The 20,078-nt window shown below is 42.8% G+C and overlaps 2 protein-coding genes across 4 annotated transcripts in view; one reads left to right on the forward strand and one right to left on the reverse strand.

Annotated features, from left to right (window-relative positions):
- Positions 1-495: 495 nt before the first annotated feature.
- On the reverse strand, positions 496-3,074 carry LOC103364653 (fibroblast growth factor 20-like). The gene is made up of 3 exons (XM_008291824.1): positions 2,551-3,074; positions 1,459-1,562; positions 496-1,310 (listed from the first exon to the last, which is right to left on the reverse strand). The coding sequence occupies exons 1-3, from the start codon at positions 2,882-2,884 to the stop codon at positions 1,065-1,067; spliced, it is 684 nt and encodes a 227-aa protein (XP_008290046.1). The 5' UTR covers positions 2,885-3,074; the 3' UTR covers positions 496-1,064.
- A 5,716-nt stretch (positions 3,075-8,790) lies between these two features.
- The window catches only part of micu3a (mitochondrial calcium uptake family, member 3a), a 36,542-nt gene continuing 25,254 nt past the window's right edge, over positions 8,791-20,078 (forward strand). For all 3 annotated transcript variants that reach the window (XM_008291826.1, XM_008291827.1, XM_008291828.1), the window contains exons 1-4: positions 8,791-9,054; positions 16,229-16,376; positions 17,786-17,817; positions 19,021-19,099. In XM_008291826.1, the coding sequence (XP_008290048.1) occupies positions 8,791-9,054; positions 16,229-16,376; positions 17,786-17,817; positions 19,021-19,099 (523 nt within the window). The remainder of the gene's footprint in view (positions 9,055-16,228; positions 16,377-17,785; positions 17,818-19,020; positions 19,100-20,078) is intronic.

Raw genomic sequence — 20,078 nt, forward strand, 5'->3', positions numbered from 1 at the left:
TTTATTTCATCTCATACCTGTAAAAATAGAATCTCAAAATAAATAAATATATGAAATAAATATACTGTATGTCCTAGGAAACAAAAACTCATAAATAAGAATAAAATCTGTCAAATGCTTGAAAAGGTGTCCTTGTCGGTCCCATCCTCATTGTTTGACTGCAGTCAGTTGAACAACAACACAATTCCTTCACTGGGTTCCCGAATGAGAGTTCCAACAACAACACACAGTATTCCACCACAGAAGAAGTCAGTATGAAACTCCTTGGGACCTGTTCTTCTTCTTCTTCTCTTCTTCCAATGCACTTTGCAGAAAAGTCACATCTTCTGAGCAGCATCTGTCTTTGTTCTAATCGAAAGGAATCCATCCGTGTCATCCCAGCAGTCAGTCCAAGACAGGTGATCCCTCAGCTCTAAGACCCGTTTCCCAGAACAAACATGGCTGCTTTCCAGTGCATGAAACTACCTTTTTTATGTGTAAACCAGTCACACTGTATAGTGGAATATGCATTTTAATTAACTGTTTACATAGCAGCCACAATAATGTTTGAATAAAATAAAAAAGGCCTACTGAAAACAGTGGAAGTGACAAGATTCAGCAGCCATAGCAGGAAAAAGCTACTAGCAGCCAGTGGTTGATCTCAACCATCAAGTCCACACCTTTGTCCTTTTAAACATGCAGTCTGGACCAGCATGTAGTCGGATTTCATTACCAGAAACATAAAGGAAATCCAATAAATCATCTCTTTGGCCACCAGGGCCTTTGCATAGGCCAATAAAGGGGCAATATTTGGGGCCCAGGTAGTCTGTGTCTCTGTCTTGGGGTCTTCATGTCTTTCATAGAAGATCCCTGGTGCTGTTCAGTCAAACTCCCCGACCTGCCTGGTTCTTCCGCTGTGCCAGCAGTGGTGAGCGTGTTGATTTGGTGCACTTTCTTTGATCCTGTTTTTTCCAGATTGACAAGATCGTCCATCTCCCTCAAGAGGGGAGATGAGTTTAGGTGCACTTGATTTGTTTTTCAGCTCAGACCAGCTTTGACAGAGTCAAGCTAAGGCTCCTTCAGTCTCAGCTCTGGCCCAGAATTTCTCTGTACAGGTCTGGAACTCTGTCCGGATCTACAGGCCTCGGGAGGAAGTGAGTGAACCTCTGATGCCGCCTCGACCTCGTTCCGTCCCGGGACGTCCCATCTTTGTTTAGAGCGACAAAGTAAAATGCACCTCTCTCTCCATGTCGGTAGATGTTAGAGGAGTAGGTGTTGTACCAGTTTTCTTCAAATTGCTCCCTGAAAACACATTCCGCCGACAGCTTCTCCTGCAGAGAGGAAGACGAGCAAAGAAGGAGAAAGATGAGTTTAATGATGCAAAATGAGCCACCTGCTGGCTGCGGTTGTGCACGTCAGTCACAGTGAAGCATAGTTTGAGATCTGTGTGCAGATAAAATACTTGTGATGTGTACTTACCGATCCATACAGTTCTCCTTTGCTGTTCATGGCGAGGTAAAGGCCACTGTCTACCCCTCTGATGCTGACCAGTCCCACAGCTAGACTGATGAACTCCAGAATACCTGCACACACACATTACAGTTACAGTCATTAATAAGCACATCAAACCTCATTAACACACCCGGTGATGCACAAACATGATTTTAAACGTCAGAAATATTGGATTTGATATGGCTATTTCCACTGCTACTTGCACAAGATACATACTGCTTAAATGAGGCCCACTGTGAGACTAAAAATTCGGCTGCTCTCAACACAAATAAAGTGCAATACACAACTCTGTGTCCACCAGCTGCTGCTGCTGACAAGCAAGGCTGTAAATGGCCTCTGGCACCAAGTTCCATCCAAATCTCAAATGGATTGACTCAAGAAGTGCTACAACCTCACAGCGGTAAAGAATCTCTGAGTGGTTTACTTTTGATCTGCCGCAAGCTGCACCTGTTTATCTTGATAGCTGAAGATAAGCTGCTAAAAGCTTCCAATCTAATCTCAGAGAGGAAATGTGGTAGAAATGTGCAAACATGAAATATTCAATCTGTTGCCCCAGCTGGAAACCTTATTTATCTTGACATAAATTATGTTTCACTGGTTTGTGCTGGTCCTTTGGTTTAGTATGAAAGCAGCAGCAGCTGCCATGACAGCAGACATTTACTATTAGCATTTGATTATACTGTAGTAACCTGTAGGCCTGGAGTGGCATGGTTATTATATGGCATGATGGTTATATAAAGTGGGTCCACTCCACTTGGTGGGAGTGATGCAGCCATGTCCCTGAGTTAAAACCCCACAACCACCTCCATCTCTCAACCATTTGTTTGAATCCATTATTTGAAGGCATTTGAATTAAATTATTAACCACTACATAAAAGACAAAGACCAAATGTTGCCTGTTTTTAATCTCTCTGTGTCAATGCATCCACCTAAAGGATACCTGAATCTCATAATAGAGCCAAGATCAAATTTCACAATAGCATTACTACCACTACTACTATCCTACTACTACTATTACTACTACTACTACAAATAATAATAATACTCGTGGGTCTGTACCGAATCTGCTGTGGTCCTTCCTGGTTCCCTGCACGGTGCCGTCGGGATGGATCTCCAGGTGGAAGCCGGTCCTGCAGTAAAGCTGCCGCCGCCTCAGGATCCCTTTGAGGTGGCTCAGGTCCGCCAGGCTCCGGGACAGTCTCTCCGCGGACACCAGGTGCTCCTGCTGCTGCCCCTGTCCCCCCATCATCAGTCCGCTCACCGAGTTGTAGTCCACCGCCCCGGCTGGGGTGAGAACAAAATGAGAGCCAACGGGAGCCGGAACGGCGCCCGCGGGACCAAAGCTGTCCAGAAATCCGTTGACGAAGCTCCCAACCTCGGCCGCTGCCCCCATCACAGACTGAGAGAACCCGACGCCGGTTTGCGCCGCAGGAGGATCCGAGTGATGAGCAGAGAGGCTCCGTGTGCGAGCGAAGGTCAGCAGCCCGAGAAGCCAAGAAAAAGAAAAGTTAAAGAGAAAATCCCAGATGAGTGCGTGTTCTGGCGCACCGTTAATCAGATTGTCATCTGAGTGAGATGAAACTCCTGCGTTATCTTGATGGATGTGGACTGTGTAGGTCCGTTTGCAGCAGCCCGTGTCCCTTCTTCTACTCCTCTCTCCAGCTATTTATTCCTCTCTCTCCTCTGTCCGCTCCCTCTCTCTCCTCTTCACCTCGGGATACTCCCCTTTGCTCCGGAGCACATCAGGGTTTTCCTCTCTCGCTCTCTCTCTCTCTCTCTCTCTCTCTCCTGGTATATTCACCTCAGCCTTTTATTCCTGCGGTACTCTCCGTTCCTCCAGCAGCAGCGGCGCAGTGACACCAGTGCACTTGGCTCCACGTCCAGCCAATCTAACGCAGTGCTTCATTTTCACCCCGAGTTGCCTTTTTATGCAAATGCGGCCCCGATCCCCCCCCTCCCTCCCTTTATGGCCCATTTCTGTTCCGCTTCATCCTTCTGCTGCTCGTTGTTCTCCTGTCTCACCTTTGATGTTCAGTTTCGGCGCACAGAGCGCAGGGACTTTGGGTGGAAATTAAAAACTAGTATTTAAAACGAGCCTCACAGCCTTATTTCGGCACTGTTTGCCCTCTGGCTGCACAACTGTCCTCCTGACGCTCAAGTGTATGAAGCACACTGTCAGACACTATTGCTCTTGATCACTTCAGCCAGTGCGCATGGTTGAAACTGTGCGGAGTGCCCCCCAAACAACTTGTGTGCGAACTGGACACGGCGAGAAAGAGAGAGTCGCCCTGCGTGTTTGTCAAACAGCATGAAAGTGATATCGCCATTAACCTAAACGCTTTACAACTCCACGCCCCCATTTCGAAATGACTCAGGTGCGGCGAGAAAGAGCGAGGAAAGCCCCCATTTGCGTAATTTTCGCACTCGGCTGTTGATTTATTGCTCCTGTTTTATGTAACGCAGCCGCACGTTTACAGCGCCCGCACAGACACAAAATACACACACAATCATGCACCCACACACACACACACACACACACACACACACACCTGTGCAAACGACATCACTTGACTGTCAATCCCTTCATTGATCTTTTCACGACGCTTTGAACAGCGCAGCAGCCCATATATATCCTTAATTGTGGTCTTAAAAGACGAATCAAAGACACAGAGGCTTCAAAGCGCAGGGATCTTGTAAGGGGATCAGGGAAAAAACAAGCACAAGAAGGGAACAGAGCTACCTGTTTGAACTGCATGGCTTAGAAAATACCCCGACACTTGACACTTGAAGGACTTCAGGGGAGGAAAAAAAACAGAAGTAGCAGTTAAAATAGGCGTAGTTTATTACCCATAGCTAGATTTTTTAGTGATTATGAACAAAATATAATGAACATAATGTTGAAATTGGCCCCTTGGATGCAAGAAAAAGCATTTACACTTGTGAAAATTTACATAGGGTATTTAATATTAGACAGAAATTGGGAAAATATGGAAATACATTAACGAGGCATTAAAGTTTACGCATGGTTGCAGGTTTATAAAAGTGTCTAGATTGCTAATTGATATTAAAAATCGGACTATTTTTTGCTCACAACGTTCTTATTATATGCATTTTCCTTGTTTTCCTCATAACACAGCCTGCTGTTCAGTGAGAGAGTTGTGTTGCTTGACTATAGTAGGTCAAACCGCAGTTTCCATGGCTGAGTTTTTTTTATATATATATATATATGGAAGCCGAGGACGCAGGGTCCCATGTTCCAGCCTATATGGCATTGATTTTGGCAGCTATACAGACACAGGCTCGTGCACACGGCGTCCCCCCTCCCCTGGGAGGGCCGTTGATAAATGAGTTGAAGGTGCAGAGGTGTTGGTGAACGCACGCGTGTGTGTGGTCGCCATACGCGCGTTGTTTTGTGCGCATTTTTGCAGCGTGACAAAAAGGTAGGAGCGTCACGGGTCAACGGTAGGCCTGGGTTTTTTTTTTTTAGACATATTTGTTCCAAGAGTGCACGGGATTTGTGCACGAGTGTGAGAAAAAAAAGAGGAACTGGGAGGGGATCTGTGCGTGCGTCCTTCTCCCCTTTTCCCTTGATTCATTAGTATTTATGACCAAAAAAGAACTTTTTTTTTTTTTTTTTTTTTTTTTAAGGAGACAGGATCGATCGGAATCGCCTGAGGCTGATCAGATCCCGATGAAGCCTATTGAATATCGACCTGGCCTTCAGTGAAGACGTCAACTCCAACTCCTCACACACAAGGTGAGCAGTTCTCATGTTTTTTTTTGGCTTTAAATTACAATTTCTGGGGGTATCTCGCTCCGTTTTGTGGCACTGGGACAGAGAAGGAAGCCAACCATGGAGCGACCACAGCAGTCACTGAAGAGGAGGGTGATGAGGATGGAGGAGGAGGAGGAGGCCCCCAGGGTTACACCCCCACCCCTCACCCTCCCACACATAGACACACAAAGAAATCACAACCTAATCGAATGCCTGGGTAATGGAATAACTGAATAAGTAGCCTAGAGGTTATTAATGCAAGTGGTTTCCAAACTGGGGTCTGGGGAACTCCAGGGGGTCCTTTAAAGCAGGATTCAGAGGGCCCCCTAGCAAAAATGTAGACATTAATTTCATCATAATTTGACCTCCTGTATGTCAATTAGAAAGCACATAAGAATCTGATTTGAAATTTAGATTATACTTTTATATTCCTGTATAATAAAAAAAAAAGGCTTCTCTGCCATCAGATGAAGAATCTTTAATGTGGTTCTGCTTGGAGCTCCGTAAATATTTGAAAAGTATTGAGTGCTTGTGAAAGATATCAAATCAGATGAAACAACTGCGGTCATTTACAAGTTGCATCAAACATTAATCCCATCACAGTCAACCTGTTAGGAAATATTACACTGATTAGTTACCATGATGCACTAATCTAGTTTGGGCCTACGAACAAAATAAAAATCAAAGGAACAAATTAAGGGTTTAATAGCCGTACTCGGCCCTTTAAACGGTTTATTTCTACCAAGGGGTTTTGATAGTCAGTGTTTGATGTGCCTTCAACTAAACGGTAGAGTGATCCGCCGTGCTTCATGTGTGAACAGGTGACGGGCCCATCTATTAGACTTCTTCCCTTTATTCTCTCAGCATCAAAGTTGCCAGAAAAGCCCCATCAGGTTAACATTAGTCCTACATGTAAAGACTTAAATGATGAGTTCATCTTTGATATTTGTTTGATATCTGCGCTCTGTTGGCTCCTTTGATGCTGCACTTACCAGTGGGAAATCTGATACCGGACTGACCCTCAATGAAAAGTGAAGACTGACAAATGTTGAAATCATTGGTCATTTATAATTCCTCCCCCCCGTGTAAACTGAGATGTCTTTTATGCTAATCCCAGGATGTTGGGATATTCACCTGCCGTAAGATACTTGGGGTAATATTAACAGATGTTGCTGAATGGGTTTGAACTTGATTTTGGGGGATTTTTTCACATGTTTCACAGCAGCTGACTTGCCAGTTTCTGAGAAAGTACTTCAAATATACTAAAAAAAAAAATATTTAAAAAACATCATGAAGGAATTTAGGAAAACCAACTCACCTTTTCTAGTTGACCTGAAGTAAATATGAGTTTTGCTTATTTCTAGTTAACTGAACCTCTAATTTTGATCTTCAGACCAATTTAGAACTTTAAAACACGAGTTCTTATAACTTGAGGGATTTTCCTTTCAAATGATCACTTGAATTAATGAACTGCTGAGCGTTCACTCAACTCATTAAATTGAGTTTGTAAGACACACAACTAGCATATAAGCAAACTGCCCTGTTAGAGAGTTTTAAAAAAAACCCACTGATGCTTGTTTTTTATAGTTTGAGAAAACAGACATGATGGAAACCTAATGTGTGTCTACGTGTTCAATTAAGCTCTGTTTTTTTCTTTTCTTAATGATCGAAGCAATTTTAACCACGACAAAGGATAGTACTGAATTAAGTCGCTGTAGATTTATAATTTATCCCACTGTAATCAGCAGCAGCTTCACATATTGTCTTTGTACTGACGGAGATCAAAAATGGCTTCGACAGCTGAGGCTGTGTGTTGTCAATGTCAATAAAGTCTTTAAACTTAAAAGATGTAAAAGGAAAGTAAGTCTGTCTCTAACAGTTGTCTGTGACTAGTTCATTCAAATTACAATGTTAAATTCACTGAACTTGTTGTCTCATTTAATTTAACTCAGCTTGCTTTACACTTTCACAACTTAGAAGATGACTTTTAATCAATGGACATGCAGCCAACTTGTATTTCAGTCAGCAGGGAAACATACAATTCTAAGTTTAATGAATATATTATGATCTGTGGGCTGTTCCAACTTTTTTCTACATTAAAGTTAGTTATCTGAATGCCTCACTGCTTATCCACTTTCCCCAGGTAAAATATGAAGCTGTTGCTAGTATTACATAAAATCTGAGTGTTGTACTTTGTATGTTTTAATAGCCTGCATATAAGACTTTTTATAATGCGGTAGTCTGTCATAATCTTTCCTAGCATTAGTAGGCTAAGTAAAGAACCTGAATAGCAGCTCAGACAGTTTATTTATAAGCACAGTGTCTGACCAAAATGTTGTACAAAGAAAAGAACAATTGTAACAGACGATGATAAAACAACATACACATTAAAAAAAAATAATGTTTGGGATAAGGAACAAACCAAAAACACACACTCTTCAGAAAGCAGCATCCCTGAAGGAAGAACAGACAAATAAAATACCTGATTTGTTTTTCTTACTTCCATTACACCCGTGTCCATTACACACTAAGAAATAATGTTTGGGCACAAAACACTTTGCATCCATCTTTATGAGTTATGACAATGTTCAGCCATGTTCAGGGAAGTTAAGGAAATAACCTTTTCATCTACAATCAGAGATATTTTTTTTAGTTACCACGCGTAACTGTCAGAAATCTGAACTAACGCTGAAGAAAAATTAAGTTATCAAGCCAGCTTATTCAGTTACCTCAACTTGAGTTTAGTTTCAAAACAACTGATGCAGAAATTTTAGTTTAAATTACACACACTATTAGGTGGATGCAATTACCAACAGTAATATGTCAACCCAACATATTAAAGTCATGTTTGCAATAAGTAAGTTAGATTTTTCTGCTTGCAGCCGTGCATTTAATTCAGTGTGTACCTTGATTTACAAAACAAAAGCATGACACCGGCATGGCATTTACATACTTGTTGTTACCTGTGTTGTTTTGATTCCTCTCTTGTTGTTTTGTTCAGGTTTTAAAAGCCAAAGTATAAAATTGTGCTTTCAGTTCCACATTTTATGAGCAGCTTCTACTAAGGCCTCAAGAAGATCAGGAGCGTCAGTAATAAATAGTCTAAAAAAAAGTTTTCCGCTGATGAATTGCACTTTTAGAGTTTTTTTTTTCTCTTGTTTTCACTTTAAAGAGTATTTAACGTCCCTGTGATGTTAGTATAATGAGACTTTTAATCCTACCAGTACACTGGTTTAATTCTGTGTATTTATTTCATCCAAACAAACGAACAGGTCACGTGAGTTCACACAGGTTTATATTGGACTACACTGAATGCTGCGTGTTTATTATTGACCTCGCTGTGAATTAATGACTCGCTTTGACTCAGTGAAGCATCAAATCCTGCTCTCTGACACTGAGACTTTGCTCTCTCAGCCTCACCATCAACACTGTGCCCGCCGCACATCTCGCGATGAAACCGGGGGAACGCGATAGTTTTGAGCTGCCCGCAAACTTATAACCGGAGCAGCAGCAGCAGCAGCACCATGGCCGCTTTCCGCAGAGTGGCAGCGGCGGCGGGCAGGCTTAACCTCTGGTCGGCGGCGAGGAGCGAGCTGGTCGGCGGTCAGACGGCGAGTGGAGGCAGGGCTCGGAGATGGCTGGCGGTCGGGACGTGCGTCGCGACCGGAGGCGCCGTGGCTCTTTACTTCTACGGTGATATGTGGAGCGACAGAGAGAGGAAGAGGATGAGGAGGCGCAGCATCAACGGTCTGCTGCCGTCCATCCCGACGGTTGAAGCCAAGGAGAAGGTAGGAAGCTGAAACCGAGTCGGTAGCTGCTAGCTTGGTGCAGATTTGTTGACCGAGAATGTGTCATTGTTGACATAGAGGGGGCCTCGGCGCGGAGGGAGGAGGCAGGGAGGTTTTTTTTTTTTTTCACATTTCCTTGGGTTAAAATTAGCCAGACACAGGCCCGTTTAGGCGGGCCCTGCCTCTGCCCTGTAGCCGTGGTGCTGGGGAAGTTTTCGTGTTTTTCTCTCGTGTGTCACATCACGCCCAGTGGAAACACTTCGCTCACTGTTTGGCTGCGGGGCCGTGTGCGCGCGCAGACGCAGCAGCAGCAGCAACAATGGCGCTCTCCGCTCGCGCTGGTGCTGAAATGACAACAAGCCTGAAGATGTGACAGTCACCGAGACAGATGTGTGCAGATGTGTGCAGGGACACATCATGGCATATCTCCCGTCCTGATCACTAGATACAGCCAAATTTGACTTGCTTCCAGGTCCTTGTCTTGGTTGATAGTGAGCTTACTGATCCTTAAGTAGTATTGAAATATATTTTCTGCTCTGTGGAAGTTTACTGAAGTGGTTTCCAGGGGAGATGATGTAATATTCTGACAGTACAAAGTACAGTAGGCCTCTGTGGATTTTTTAATGGAAGATACACACACAAACAATGCTTCACTGGTAAACACAAGAGCCTGTGGAGGATTGTCCCTTAGTTTGAATAAAAATAACAGAAAAAGAAGAACAGGCAAACAAACAACAAACTCCACTTGTATATGAGGGTGTTTTAGCAAGTTCTCAGCCTCACCTGAAAACTCCTATTTTGGGGCTATAAAACCACATGCGTTTGCCAAACCATTAATTAGGCCTTCAGTGTCAAAGAAAACATGAGGCTCTGCAAGGGTCTGTATGGCCTAAATATTGTTGTCTCCCCACGTCCATGAAATCTGTGCGACAACCCCTCTGTACATGTTTGTTTACAGCCCAAAATTTGCATCACATGGTGACTACGAAGTTCTTGCCTTCATCTGGAAACAGGGGGCATAACTCCCACTTCTGGGCATAACTGCATACTATAAAGCCGTATATCACTGTGCACAAAACTCAATTGTTTGTCGTCAATGTTTTTGCAAGGCGAGGGAGGTTTTGAGCTGGTGTGATGTTGCTCCAGGATAATGCTCCCATCCAAACAGTACAGGTGACAGAAGCAGCCAAATGGGGCTTTGAACTGTTGCCCCATGCACCTTGCTCACCCAGCCAGTCACTGTCTGACTTCTGTCCATGTCCACAAACTGAAATCCCACTTGCTAGGTCATTTTCAGAGTGATGAAGAAGTCAAGCATGTTGTTGAGGAGAACCTGAAGGCTCAAGAACATCAGTGAACCAAGTGTATTGAAGTTAAAGGATACTATGTTGAAAAAATAATGCAAAAACAATCTTTCTCCTGTAACATTCTCTGGTTAAGAACTATGGGATGTGAGTTGGACAATAATATGGCTTCAGTGTTGTACACTGTAGACAATAACACCTCCAGCATACAAAGATACACCAGGTATGCTTACGTTCCCAAAATCCATTCAGTGAGTACTAGAAACCCTGTAAAATACATGATTACAATAAACGTGTAAGCACATGTAAGCACAAGTTAGCCAACCAAGACAAAAGCTATACAAACAAACATTATGTATTAGGCGTCATTTGACTGCATTAAAGCTTTATTCAGACATTCAGTAATGGGCTTCCAGAACTTGTCAAAGGAGTCAACACTGCCTTTAGGTGAATCACTGAAAAACAATAAATTCAAACATTTCCCTCTGAGCAAGCTCTTTGACTACAGTTGGAACTAACAGGAATAATTCCAGACAGAACCAGACTCGGGGAGGGCAGCCATCTGCCCCAACCGGTTAGGTAAGGTTAAAAAAAGAAAAGCAGCAGATATGAACCAGACATGAGAGAAAAATAAACACTTTGGAGCTGGGTGATGCCAGTAACTATTGATCTAGTCTGACTTACCGAATGTAGATCGTGGGTATGAACCTGCCATCCTCCCCTTCTGCTATCAACATGTTACTGTTTTCAAAACCTCCTTCACTACGACAACAACAACCTCCAGGCAGCAACATACCACACTGAAAATTTCAAGTTTTGCCAAATGTTTGGATCAGAGAATCAGCCTTTTTAATGATGGGGCTTACCTCCCTGCATTCTATTTTGACTGTGAACATCATCACTGCATCATGTTCTTAACCCTGCTGCAGATAATTGTGATTAGTTAAAAGAAATACAAACATGGCAGAGCTTTTTGTCCCTCCTATATCAAAATGATGATGAGGTGCAACCAGACATTCTACACTTTGCTGTGTCAGCAGGAGAAAAGGGTTTGGCTTGAATACTGCTGAATGAAATCAGAGACACCTGCAGACAGGACAAAACACAAACTAGAGGAGATAGAAGACATGAAGTTAGTGACATGCATTGGTGGTGTATGACTATGTATGTATCCTGGGAAATCCCTTAGCAGCCCAGACCTCTTACAGCATAACTAAGGGAGGTTCAAGGTCACCTGAGCCAGACTTAACTATAAGCTTTGTCATAAAGTAAAATTATACCTCAAAATTAGAGCGATTCCAAACCCAAACTGGCAGCTGGTTCATCATTCATGTACAAGGTCATAATGAAGGTGGAAGTAAGTTTAACTTATTATATATTTGGTGGTAGAAGAAGCACATAGATCTTTTACATCATTTCAGTGATTACTCCTCAAAACACAAACACTCCATTTACAAATAAAAGTCCTGTGTTCATATTTGTATTTAACAAGGCAGCAAAATATATAGAAAGTATCAAAATTGAAATTACTCATTATGCAGATTGATCCTTGTAAGAGTTAGTTTTCTTCAAATCATCATTTTCAGAGCAGCTGTCTGTGAAGATTCTCAGTCATCCAGGTCATAGTTATTCTGGTAGATTAATCATAGCCACTGGACTTACTTGAGACATTTCACCTCTCATCCAAGAGGATTCATCAGTTCTGAGTGACTAGTTGGGAGTTCCAGATACTTACATCCGTAAGGAGCCATTAACACCTGAGTTTTGGTTTGAGTTGGGGATTTGTTGCTGCTCCCCCTTGACATATTAGTCGTTAGTGCTCCCCCTACCACAAAGGGGTTCGTTAGGGTCTATTGTGGCTAGGTGTGAATGTAGTTTCATATTCCTGGGAATCTTAGGAGATCTTAGGACTGAATTGTAAACAGGTGAGAGATGATGCCTCAGACCTCCACCTCCACTCAAAACCTGTGACTACCCAAGCTGGTCTTTCATCAAATCCTCTACAAAACCCAGAGGAGATAGAGAAGAAAAGACCAAGAAACAAAACAACAAGTCATCCCCTATGTTGCAGGAGTTTCTGAAAAGCTCAGGAGGATTTTCAACAAACACAACATTCCAGTGCACTTCAAACTCACCAACACCCTGAGACAGAAACTGGTTCACCCTAAGGACAAGACACCGAGACACAAACAAAGCAACGTGGTGTATGCAGTCCAGTGCAGCGAGGAATGCCCAAATCTGTACATCGGGGAGATAAAACAACTGCTCCACAAGCGCATGGCTCAGCACAGAAGAGCCAGCTCCTCAGGACAGGACTCAGGAGTCCACCTGCAACCTAAGGACAAAGGACACTCATTGGAACACAATAATGTACAGATTTTGGCCAGAGTGGACAGATGGTTTGAGAGAGGAGTGAAAGAAGCCATCTATGTCAAACTGAAAACACCATCCGTTAACAGAGGTGGAGGTCTGAGGCATCATCTCTCACCTGCTTACAAATACAGTCCTAAGATCTCGCCCCCGGAAGATGGGACTACATTCACACCTAGCCACAATAGACCCTAAGGAACCCCTTTGTGGTAGGGGGAGCACTAACGACCCACATAACGAGGGGGAGGAGCAACAAGCCCCCAACTGAAACAAAACTCAGGTGTTAATGGCTCCTTAGTGATATAAGTATCTGAAACTCCCAACTTGTCAGTCAGATCTGATGGACCCTTTTGGATAAGAGGTGAAAGGTCTTCAAGGATCTCAAGCAAGCCCAGCTGCTACGATTAAACTACCAGAATATCAGAGCAGATAACATTAAAACCACAAACTTCACATTGATACCAGCTGCCTCAGTTATTAACCACGCTGATACACAGTGTTTTGTTAAAAATGCATGTTCACCATCCATCCATCATCGATACACCGCTTAATCCTCACTAGGGTCGCGGGCGGGCTGGAGCCTATCCCAGGGCGAAGGCAGGGGACACCCTGGACAGGTTGCCAGTCTATCACAGGCCTACACTTATAGACAGACAACCACTCACATTCACACCTACAGACAATTTTAGAATCACCAATTACCCTCGTTGGACCTCGTGGGAGGAAGCCGGAAGACCCGGAGAGAACCCACACTGAACGAGGAGAACATGCAAACTCCACGCAGAAAGATCCTGGATGTCCTCACCAGGGCATGAACCGGCGACCTTCTTGCTGCGAAGCAACGGTGCTAACCACCGAGCCACCTTGTAACCCGTATGTTCACTAGGACTGCGCAATATTGGAGAAAACTGCGATGTATATTGTTCTATTAAAAATAACCTGGATGACTGCATCTGCATACAAAATAAATAATATATTTAAAAAACCTCAAAAAAGCCATTTGGAAGCTTTTCTATATGAGTGGCATTCAGATCAGGCTTTGTACTGATCAAGCTTTGTGGTGCTGACTTAAATGGCTAAGCACATTATTCGTACTGCTGGAATTGGAACAGAGACGTTGCAGTTATTTCACATGCTCTGTAGCTGTTTGGCTCCAGAAAATCCATCCATCCATTATCTATACACCGCTTAATCCTCACCAGGGTCGTGGGGGGCTGGAGTCTATCCCAGCCGACTTAGGGTGAAGACAGGGGACACCCTGGACAGGTCGCCACACTTAGAGACAGACAACCAAGCACACTCACATTCACACCTACGGACAATTTAGAATCACCAATTAACCTCAACATGTTTTTGGACTGTGTGGGAGGAAGCCGGAGAACCCGGAGAGACATGCAAACTCCACGCAGAAAGATTCCAGTGCCCCCACCGGGACGCGAACCGGCAACCTTCTTGCTGCGAGGCGACAGTGCTACCAACTGCGCCACCTTGCAGCCCGCTCCAGAAAATATACAGCGTTAGTTAAATCTGTCTCTGGTATATTGAAATGGTAGATGTTTTCTTTGTAGGCCTGCTGAAGTGAACTGAGCCCATTGGCTCATTGGAGGGTTGTCAAACAATTTTAAAGCAGTGAAGTATATGCAGGTGGCAAATGTAAGGTTATTTCTTCTCAGCAGGGTCAAGTTGCCTGTTTGGTGTGAAGAAGGAATAGCCAGTTTAGAATCATGAAAGCTGTGGAGAAATTAAAATTCTAACATTCTTGAAAATACAATTCTGGCAACAAGAAAACCGTACAGCCATGAAAAAAACAGTAGGTCAGTTGAGGCTCCAGGGATCTGGATTTGAGATACGTGCTCGCAAGAACATCTGGTTTTGAGGAACAGACTTCAAGGGGCCCAGAAGCATGAGGTGGACAGGATGACACTTAGCTAATTGTGTCTCAAGTGACAGCATTTCAGGCAGTTTTCTGTGCAGCTTTGTCCCCACCCCGAAAAAGGTCAAACAATATTATTTATATATGCAGTAGTACTCCCCAACACCTGTTAGCAGATTCTGATCTGTAATCTGTAACGGGTGGATTTCCCCTTTAAGAGGCTAGTTAAAGCGACAGAGAAAACTGCTGCTTCCTTGGTGGAAGTGTGGGATCAAGAAAATGAGCCGACAAGGAGTGTTAGCAGCTTTCTGACACCTGAGATTTAAGAACTGGTTTATGTCTGCTCGGACGTTAGGTGGCTGAATGGTACTGTAATTTAACTGCACTGAGATACTTAAACTTGATGTCAGGAAGGAACACAGGAGAATTTAAAGACAGTTTAACTGAGAAAGCCCAGGAGAGCTGCAGCTGTGAAGGGAAAATACTAGGTTGCCTAAGGGGAAAACACCTGGAGCATCTGCTGTGCAGTCAAGAAAACCAGAAAAGGCAGCTACACAAGAACACAGTGAACCACACTGAATTTACAGTCTTATCACTGCCATTTAATATATCATTTTAAAAGGGGCTTATAATACTTTTTACATCATGTCGTGCAGCATGGCATGTGACCCGAGCTGCCTTTGCAAAACTTCACAAACTTCATTCATTAGCGAGAGTCAAAGCCACGGGAGTCTGAGCTCCTACACTTGATTACAGTGCATTCCCATGAAGCCAGGCACTCATCTCCTATTCATGCCTTCAAAAGCCCCCTTGGCGAAGGCGGCATCAAAGCTTTATGAATGAATCTGTATTCTCATTAGTATGTTAGCTGAGCTGAGCAGGAACCTCTGTGCGCTGGGGCCTGCAGCCAAACAGTTTTAAATTTGGAAACCTCTCTGCTAATTACACAACTTCATGCAGCACAGTCTTTTGGCGTAGCAGCTCTTCTACACTGCAGCTAATCAAGTTGAAGCCCTGGCTCCTTACAGAGAGAGAGAGAGATGCTAATCAAGTAGAAAGTAGTGACAAAGTATTTGTGTGTGTGTGTGTGTGTGTGTGTGGGTGTGTGTGTGTGCCCCTGCTCTCCTGTTATTGCGCTGCGCCAGAGGTGCCGACTCTATTTATAATCTCAGAGAGCTAAATGGAGAGAGTTGATGCCAAGAATAGATGGATCTCCTCATTATAGAGGTTCAAAAGCAGTGAGAAGTCACATACAGTTTATATTCTGCTGCCTGTGTGCAAGACATAGAGCTCAGTTGGCACAAAAACTCTCACAGCTATGGAAGTTGCAATAAAACTATGAGCACTGTGGCAATTTACTGTATGTGAGTTGTGGTTTTTCTGCTCCAGAAGTCAAATCTGATGCTTGAATAGTAAAAATAGCTTTGTGACATGTATAGCTATGATGTATACTTTTTGCATCACTAATATGATCTTCTCATAGTCAGCCCTTTAATAATGTAATAACCAGGATGTAAGTAATTTAGTTTGACTTTTGCTGACAGCCTGATTGATAGCTTGTTTAACCAGCTCGTCAGTCAGACCACTAAGTAACGGCATGCTTTATATTTTGGGTTTGTTTCTGCAGGCGCGTCCGTATGACTTCGAGGATGGAGACGTGTACATGTCTTCCCACGAGTATCGCTTCCGCATGTTCAGCTCCGTGGAGTATGAAGGACAGCTGTACATGACCCCGCAGAATTTCATCGAGTCCGTTACCATGAGTGAACCGAGAAGTACGTATCAGTCGCAGGAATTCGCTTTTGAATTTGGGTTGAGAACTCTGTGTCTTAGCGTTGTACAAAAAAAAATAAAAATCTAAAATGTTAAGCCCTTTGTCTTTATATATGAGACCCACCTGCCAGGAGAGCATGGTTTTTGGAGCTTTTAAGTTGTGTATGGCACATATTTGGGTTTACATAGTTGACTTTCATTAAAAAAAAAGAAAAAAAAAAAAGGGAATTATATGATATATGTAAATTGAATGTAGGCAGTTGTGTCATTTCTACATTTATTGATATGCACGTTTTAACTGATAGATTGGAATACATTTGCTTCTGACACTAAAATATTTGCTCTAATTTTCTCTTTCCCTCAGCAAACTACTGGTTTTGGTCACTTCCTCCATATTTACTCTTGTGTATATATATATATATATATAACTTTAAACTGGCATTATAAACCTCATACTGCTCCTTCAGCATCTTACAATATCATTTTTTCTGACCAATTGTTTCCAAACATTCAAATTTTGTGCACTTAGTTTATCCTGTTGGATTATACATTCATATAAAACCAACTGTGTTTAAAGTTTGTTGGTTTTCACCTCTGATCTGCCAGTACCAGGTATCATTTTTTTTTTTTTGGCATGTCTTTAAACACCTTAAAATTCTGGGTTTAAACACATCTTTGCAGTTTCTGTCAGCCTGCTGCCAGTCGTAACAGATTAGTCGTGGCCAGACAGCCTCAAAGCAGATGGCTTTACAGCTATTGTTTAGTCTGAGGTTAATGTTAGTCAGACACATGCACAGACGCACACATTCCATTTGTTCTCGTGTGCACTTTCTCTCACCCAGTAAATATCTAAACCGGACAATCAGCTTAAATTTTTCTCGTATGACCACTAGTTTTAAAATCGCAGCCTCAAATTGAGATTGGTATAAACAAACAAAAATAAAACTATTTCTTTCTTCAGGGGGGAATATGATTGTATTGCGTGCAAACTGTGCACCTGTATGTGCGTGTTTACATCTAGCCTTGGCTCGCTGACATATGATACAGCCGCACATACCCTCTTGGCAGCCGACATCCTCTAATGCCCCCTTTGAAGTTGAATTAGATGAACTTTGTTGTATAAAACCGAACAAAAGTAGTATGTGCTTTTACGGGGACATTCCATGTACTACAAAGACAAGCGCGGGGCACTTTAGACGGTACAAATGGGCCTGTGATGATGACAGTGTATATACAGTGAGCGTGTCTGCGTGTGTGTGAGTGAGTGTGTGTGTGTGTGTGTGTTGTGACTGTACCCGGCACATTAAGACCCATTTCTAGATCATACAGATACTATCTGACCGAGCCCACCCAAACTCTCTTCTCCTCTTTCCCTTCTTCTTCTCTCCTCTTTTGTCTCGTTGCCTGGCAGACAAGAGGCCCTGGAGGTCCCTGACCAAACAGGTGGGAGACACACTCGAAGTCCTTCTTTCTGCTGCTCCTGCATGTTGCAGTCGGACATCTGTTGCATGTTACATCTGTTGCAGGTTCTGTATACACTGCAAAGCTCAAATTCAGTTTTTCTAGTATTCTTGAGAAGTTTCTTCATGATGGTTCTACATGTGCATGCATTGCAGCTCTCTATAGAAGTCACGATACTTTCCGTCCACACTGGATGCAGTGCCAGGCTGGAAATTTTCTTTGCCTTAGTGGTACACAGCTTAACATTTTGGCTAATTTTAAGGTAATCTATCAAGCTGATGATATCTGTCATGAGTTTATTGCATTAGCCTGCACAGATCAGGCCACTTTTTTGTGGTATAATGTTGATTTAAAACAAATTAAATTTGCTTTTTTGCAGCGTTAAAGCATGCAGAACAAATATATATAACTACGATGGCCGTGATGTGTTCATCCAGCACAAATATTATAGTTTTGTTGTTGTCAGTGATCAGATTTGTTCATGGTATTTGAAGGTGACAATGGAAATGCAGGATATTAGGATAGCACAGTCAAGTTCAATGTTTTTTTTTGTGTGTGTGTGTACTCTTTTGACTTATACAACCATTTTGAATCCATTTGTCTCCTCTAAAAACATCTGCAAAGTGAATTTTAAAAAGCATTTTGAACCCTGCATTTATAATAAGATAGACAAGCTCTCTTCTCTCTTTTTTGCCTACTTACCCCATGTTTTACCTCCACCAGCTGTTTGTCAGTAGAAAAAGCATGGCTTGGATGTGCTACACATTTGTGCACACTTTGGCTTATACACACTAGTAAAATGTGGAAAAACCCACTCAAACATTGCTCCATTGCATAACATGTGGTGAAAAACTTCACCGGGTGCTGAAAAAAGCACAATCTTGTGGCAATTGACATGCAGGTTTATCATTATATTTAAAACACACATACTTGTTCCCATGTTTCTTAAACCAGGTGAAAATTTGGGAACAATTCTGCTCACTTGAATGCGTAATTATTATTAATGCCATTAGTTGCAATACCTGAGAAAATGACTGGTCAAGATAGATGCGTTGTAGTCAGCACTTTTGTCCTTTTCATGACATGCCAGCCCTCTGACTTGCCCCCTGTCTCTGTGTAAAAGCTGAAGGTAAATGCCTGTGCGTTGACAGTGTGTCTTACTTTGATTGTGTGTGTTTGCATCAGGAGCTGGAGAAGATCCTGACAGACACTCCTCCAGTATGGAGGGGATCCTCCAAACTGTTCCGCAACCTGAGAGAACGAGGTCAGACAGAACACACACATGCACACACACACACACACACACACACGCACGCACGCACGCACACGCACACACTTAAAGACCCTTAAATATGTTCTTTGTTGTTATCAGAGAAAATAAGTGATAGTCAGACAATAACATCGTCGATGAAGGTCACTTTACCAGGATTTGGAGCTTTTACCTCATTAAGTTTAATTATTATTGTAGATATGTTTAATATACATACAGACTGGTGACAAATTCAAGGAAAACCTGAACCCTTGGCCCTCACAGTTACGCCGTTGGGGGCTTTTTACTGACATGTCCCCTTAGAGAGAAGGGTCTCTGGAAATTCACACAGAGTTGTTCTCAGTGATCACTAGGAACATTTCAAGGTCTCCCTCATAATGACAATACCTCCATCCACAGGACACGGGAGGCTAACTAAATGGTTTGATGAGTGTGAATATGATGTGAATCATGTGCTACGACCTTCATAGTCACCTGATATCAACACAACTGAACACCTGAGGGAGGTCTTGGACCAAAGTGATAAACAGTGCTCTCCACCATCATCATTAGAACACCAAATTAGGAGCTATCTTTTGGAATAATGGTGTTCATTCCTCCAGTAATAGAGCGCCAGAGACTGTTTTGGAAGCACGTGATAACCCATCACCGAACTAAGATGGTTTATCCTTTAATTTGTCACCTGTCTGTATATAATTACTATTCCTTGTTAATAAGTGGATATATGCATCTATATTTAATATATATTTAAGTCCATCACAGTTATGCAGCTTTTCAGTTATGTGCTTGTGTCTTCCCGGGTATTTACCTTTTCAATGTATGATTAAATAGTATTTGTGAGTTCGTGTGTCACCGTAGGTGTCTCTAATCCGAGGTTGGTGCCATGCTGTTCCTCCTTACAGCCAAGCAACCTGCTGACAAATAATAAACCTCCTCTCCTCTCCTCTCCTCTCCTCTCCTCTCCTCTCCTCTC

This window comes from Stegastes partitus, unplaced genomic scaffold (assembly GCF_000690725.1).
Source record: "Stegastes partitus isolate 25-593 unplaced genomic scaffold, Stegastes_partitus-1.0.2 Scaffold764, whole genome shotgun sequence".
In the NCBI taxonomy this organism is placed as follows: Eukaryota; Metazoa; Chordata; class Actinopteri; family Pomacentridae; genus Stegastes; species Stegastes partitus.